Source organism: Nymphaea colorata, chromosome 1, assembly GCF_008831285.2.
Source record: "Nymphaea colorata isolate Beijing-Zhang1983 chromosome 1, ASM883128v2, whole genome shotgun sequence".
NCBI classification, from domain to species: domain Eukaryota; kingdom Viridiplantae; phylum Streptophyta; class Magnoliopsida; order Nymphaeales; family Nymphaeaceae; genus Nymphaea; species Nymphaea colorata.
The window spans coordinates 27,652,309-27,658,121 of NC_045138.2; the positions used below are offsets into that span (position 1 = coordinate 27,652,309).

The 5,813-nt window shown below is 37.5% G+C and overlaps 1 protein-coding gene across 1 annotated transcript; it reads left to right on the forward strand.

Annotated features, from left to right (window-relative positions):
* The first annotated feature begins 787 nt into the window (after nt 1-787).
* Nucleotides 788-3,412, forward strand: LOC116258654 (thiamine phosphate phosphatase-like protein). Its single transcript, XM_031635936.2, has 4 exons — nt 788-1,115; nt 1,890-2,011; nt 2,233-2,434; nt 2,702-3,412. Exons 1-4 carry the CDS (start codon nt 978-980, stop codon nt 3,053-3,055), a joined length of 816 nt encoding a protein of 271 aa, XP_031491796.1. The 5' UTR covers nt 788-977; the 3' UTR covers nt 3,056-3,412.
* The last annotated feature ends 2,401 nt before the right edge of the window (nt 3,413-5,813 follow it).

Genomic DNA, 5,813 nt, shown 5'->3' on the forward strand with positions numbered 1-5,813 from the left:
ATAATTTGATCTTTAATAGCATTCGAATTAATTATGTGACATTTTTGTTGTTAATGTTAGCAAGTTCTTCAAGAAAAACCTGAAGTTAAACATTTTTTCATGTTACTTTTTCACTTATCTAACAATTAAAATTTCAAAAGTATGTCTCCTGAATTTTTTTAGTTAACCATAAAAACTCTCAACCGTGCTTTTAATGATATGAAAAGGTTTAGGTGTATTTTTTATTATTGTAAATTATTTAGGTGTGTTGTTCAAAATTTCTTTAAATGTGCTTATATATGTACAATTTTAATTGGTCCATATGGCAACCACTCTCGGTCAGAATCCATGTTTCTTCAAGGAATGGATTATATCCTTATTGCTCTACATCAGCAACACGAGTTAATTTTCATTTAATGCAGAGGCAAAAGATCTTATGATTCATCAAATTAGGGATTTTAATCATGAATTAGTCACTAAATCAATTGTGAATAAGCATATAATTTTGCATCATTTTGTTTCTGATCTTTTTAACAATAATTTAAGTTAATATAAAAAGTATTTACTTTAAAAAACAATTAGAGTTAATTAAAAGTATTCAAGAAAAGGGGCGGAGTTGCATTGGGCGAGAACATTCGTCACCCAAGGCCGCCGTCAAAGCCGGCGAAATCGTTAAGTGGATTGGCGAAGCCTACCAGAAACAAGTGCCGGTAAATATTCGATGGCATCAAAAGCACTAAGTTGTTGATTGCGTCCCCAAACTTCGTGGGGCACGTGATGAGAGAGAATCAGATGCCTGGGGGTCACGTGACGGCTCGCCTATAAGTACTCAGCTCTGCCTCTCGTAGGATTCACAGCGAGAACTAGAGGCAGTAATCCTTCTGTTGCGCGAGACTCTTAGAATTGTGCGCTTTTGTGCTTCGTCCTTGTTCAAACCACTCTTTCTCGCCGGAAAACCGCTTGAGGATCGCTTGGGTGTGGTGCCTTTTTCACTCCCCATGGCCGGTGTGATCGTCGTGTTCGACTTCGACAAGACGATCATCGACGTCGACAGTGACGACTGGGTGATAGATGGCTTGGGACTTACTGAGAGGTTCAACGAACTGCTCCACACCATGCCGTGGAATTGTTTGATGGTTGGTCTTCTCCTGGTGATTTTAGGGATTTATTTTGCTTCGTTTATTTTGATAGTTTTTAAAATCATACCATAGCAGTTTTATGCCCCGTAATCACAAATGTTGTTAGTTTTTTCGACAATGTCGCCATGATATCATAAGATTTTCAAAAGATGCGATATTTTTAGAAGACGCTGTTTCTTGTTTTTGTTTCGTGAAATTAATCTTATGATCTTAAATTTTTATATTTGAAAGAAGGTTCTCTATATAGTTCTGTGTATTGCAGCTTACTTGGTGCCCTGATTGTTGTTGCTTTGTCATTGAGATCATTCCTCTTTCTTTTGGCAATGGTGGCCTACCCTTATTTAGTTTTTCTGAAAATGCCGACTTCCTTGCTCATGGCTAATTGGCAATTTGGCACCGTCTTTTCCACCAATGCAGCGTTCTTCTGGTTCTTCTTCAGTTTTCCAATTATTGTCAGTGGATGTTTATTCCGTGTTTTATATCTTCAAAACAATCTCGAGAACAAAAAAATTGTAAGTAATTTTTTGAAAGTCTGCCTTCAGTGACCCTGGACTTCAGTTATTTTTTGGTACATTATCCAAGCAAGAGGATATTTCAGCAACATTCCACTCCCTAATATCCCAGAATGAAATTCTAAAACATGACCGAACTGTGAACGTGTCTTTTGCTTTATTATTTTGTGGGATATCAGTCTTTCTTTTCAGATCAATCAAATTATTGTAGTTCATGCCACAAAATCGACAAGATGCATTTATCTTTGTCAATCTTCAGGATAAGCTTTTGGGGGAACTCAATGAGCAGGGAAGAACAATTGAAGACATTGCTGCTTGCTTAAAAAGCATTCCATTGCATCCCCAGATCATATCCGCCATAAAATCAGCCTACTCTTTGGGGTTAGCTTCCATTGCTCTATTTCAAAGTGGTTAAATTATTTCATATTTTAGATTGTGATTAGGCCGGTCACCCCGAGGAATCTATGGTCAAGAATGGTCCAATCTGGACAATAGAGTCCTATCATGCAACAAGATGCTTACTGCAGCTTCCTGCTGTAGAATTTTGCTTGCTGCATTTGTTTGAAATGCTAACTCTTGTGTTTCTGTGTCCAAAAAAACAGGTGTGATTTGCGAGTTGTTAGTGATGCAAATATGTTCTACATTGAAACCATTCTTAAACATCACGAGCTATTTGATTATTTCTCAGAGATTAACACCAATCCAAGCTACGTCGATGACAATGGGCGGTTGACGATCGTCCCCTATCATGATTTCCACACTTCAGTTCATGGATGTGCTCTCTGCCCTCCTAATATGTGCAAGGTAACAAGATGAAATGCAAAATCATGGGGCTTCTGAGTTAACTAGATTTGATTTTTCTAAAAATAAATTCAAGTTTGGAATCCATTTTCAGAAAGGCTAAAATTTCAAATTCCTTTCTTGAAAAATCTTAAGTTCCAATCCATTTTGAGAAAGACGTGATGCATTTAAGCTGTTAATTTGTCTTAGATTGTGTTGACTACTTGCTCCCCGAGTTGGACTTTAGTAACATCAACACTTTGTCTCTGAATTTTGATAACTGTGAACCAGGGCTTGATTATTGATCGTATCCGAGACTCTACCATGAAAGACTCGACAGCAGCAAAGAAATTCATATACCTCGGTGATGGTAGGGGTGATTATTGTCCAGCACTAAAACTTGATGAAAGTGATAAAGTGTTGCCTAGGAAGGATTACCCCCTGTGGAATCTCATTCAAAAGAACCCCCAGCTCATCAGAGCAGAAATTCATGCTTGGTGCAATGCTGCTGAGCTTGAAGAAACACTGGTCCAACTCATCCACGCTAACACATCCGATTCTATTGCGGCAGACTGCAAGTCTCTATCTGCTCTTCCCTCTCATCACGAAGCTCTTGTTCTCCATCCTCTCCCTGTGCAACAGTGACAGCTTCTTTGTCTTCTCTGCATCAAATCCCGAGTCCTTTTGGACTTTGAAGACTTTTATGGAAGGTGGGTTGCGGCTCCCAAAGAAGCCGAGCAGCATGATAATTTTGCTCAGTTCGTCATCTAAAAAGCTGTTTGATTATGTAGCTGACTAGGGAAAAGGAGCTAAGCAAAAATAACTGCTGTTCTGCTCTGGCCCTGTAAGTTTATGAAGAAAGATGATGATCCATAAGGAGGCGTTTCATGGGTGGTTGAAAATTTTCTGGATGTAGTTTCTTGTCAATGGAAGCTATCAGACAATGCAAAATATTTTCAAGAATTTTTTTTCTCTGTTTTATAACATGCGGCTCTTTCATAATTCCAAGTGAAGCTTTTAGCACCAACCCTTTTTTTTTTAAGAAAAAACTTTAACCACTTATAGAACATGAAACATTTCTATGAAAGAAATATTTCATGCCATCAAAAGCCTCCTTGAGTTATGGGTGGGAAGATGTGTTGGTGTAAAAGCATTTGGCTTCGCTAAATTCAAGCCAAATAACTAAGGTGCAACTTCCTTGAGCCAATCAAAGCGGGCATGTAAATCATACTCGAACAGTTCCTCATGGAAGCCTAATTGGACCTGGATCAAGGATTCAAGGGGGAAGCCATCAGAGGCCAGCTCAACTCGAAAAAACTGTTCTTCGATTTCCACTCGAACTCAAGTCGAGCTCGATAGAATGAAACTCGAATTCGACCGAAAATACAGTATCGAGCTCGACTCGTTTAATTCGTTTTTGTTGACACGTTTTGTTCATTTACGTTCGTTTAACATGTCAACTCGTTTAATTAATTCAATTACCAAGAATCCGTTTTTCATGGTCATGTTTACATGGGTTGAGTTTTTACAACTCAAACTCGACTTTCGACTCTTTGATCATTTCAAGTTTAAATTTAAACTCCAGTTTGATTCATTTATAAATGAGTCGATCTCAGAGTGAGCTTTTTTGGAGCGAGTTGAGCATTGTGCAGCCCCACCCCACCCGCCTCATCAGTATTATAAGGCTGGGCATCAGGTCGAGCACCTTATGGATACCCAGTACTTGGCTTGATTCGAACAAAAAAAAAATGAAGTTCAGGTTGATGGATAAGAATTTTTTAATACATATTTTATTGATTTTTATATATAATTATAATATTTAATTACGATTAATTATATTTATATATTATTTTATATTAAAAATATATATTTTTTTATTTAAAAAAGCCAAACTCCGACTCGAGTTTTAGGTATTGAATTAGGTTACAGTGGACTTGCTGTATTCGGATCCAATAAAACTGATCCGTACCTGGTCCCCGAAGTTTCATTAGATCCAAATCAATTTTTTGGGCTTTCGTGGACGTTTCGGGAGGCATTCGTCGTCTCTATCGCTTCCTTTCCTCCGTCATATTTGAACGTCACCACTGTCGGTGATTATTCCTGGAAGAAAGCCGACTCCCTAATTCCTAAACCGCCCGATGTTTCGACGTAAATTACAAAAGTATCTTCTTCGACTACCACGGATCGGAATTCATCATTGGAGCTCCCTTAAATTGGATCCCTAATGCAAAATCATATGGATTAAATAGATCAAATCTTGCCCACATTTTTTTTTCTTTTTTAAATAATCCTTGCTTAAGTAATTGTGTTTAATTCCCTTTTATTTGAAGTCTCTGTCCAAATTTACTTTATTTATTCCAATTTTTTTTTCACCCCCTGAAGAATAGCATTAACTGCTGATATTAACCATTGTTCCTAGGCCGAAGGGAATAGTGTAGGCATAGAGCATAGCAGGTTGGGCTGGAGCGTGTTAGATAGTGTTATGTTAGATAGTGTTATATGCAGTTCCATCACCATGTGTTTTATGTCTTTTTGTCAAAAATGAGATTAGAGCAATATGCTAGCTAACATAAGCTGAACCTATGCTATGCTGGAAGAATAAGGGCTTTCAAGCTTTTTTTTTTCAAGTGGGTCCTAATCCTCTCACTCTCTCAAAATTTTGACAAATATTGCCAAAAAAGATGGGGGTAAATATCTTCATAAATGTTTTGCAAAATATCTTTTGAAAGAAAAACTTGTCTCGTTGTACATTTTTCTATAACGCCCCACCTTTTTTTTTAAGTATTGTATCTAAGATTGCGAAGAGATTTTATAAAGGAGGTTGTTAAGTAGTTGATTGACAAGTTTTTATCATTTTTCAAACTGAAACTGAATTTGTTAACTGGTGGTTTGGGATTTGTTGGACCAAGAGCCCAAGCTCAGTGTAAGTTGGGTTGTTAGAGTGGCATAATTATAGTACATTTTAATATTTTGATGTGGTGCCCACACAGACAGAAGCTTGTATCCACCGCTTTTTGAAAAGTTTAGTCTCGTATATAAGATTGTGAGGAATCTTTGAAGACTTATAAAAGTGGTTGTTAAAGAGTTAGTTTTTTTTTTTCAGTTTCTAGCTTTTTTTGGAGCAGATTATGATTCAACAGACCAGGAGCCCGAGCCTATGTGGCTAGTTATTAGATTTTCTTTTTTCATGTACTTGGTAGAAACTACCATGAATTGAGAGACTTTGTTGCTCGGGGCATAAATCCCACATGATCATTCCCCCATAAGCCTAAGTTCCTGATACTGATCAGCTTGAACAAGGGGCTGGCGCCTCCAAGATGGCTGGCCTAAACCAAAACCCATCGAGGCATTAATACATTCTTTCAAATAAAGGAGAAACTGAACCTAAAATCTCAACAATGAT

Excerpts from the sequence above, each read along its gene's own strand:
- LOC116258654 (XM_031635936.2), top strand. The coding sequence starts at position 978 with ATGGCCGGTGTGATCGTCGTGTTCGACTTCGACAAGACGATCATCGAC. Across the intron at positions 2,012-2,232 it reads AAATCAGCCTACTCTTTGGG|GTGTGATTTGCGAGTTGTTA; the intron begins GTTAGCTTCCAT and ends CCAAAAAAACAG. Across the intron at positions 2,435-2,701 it reads GCCCTCCTAATATGTGCAAG|GGCTTGATTATTGATCGTAT; the intron begins GTAACAAGATGA and ends ACTGTGAACCAG.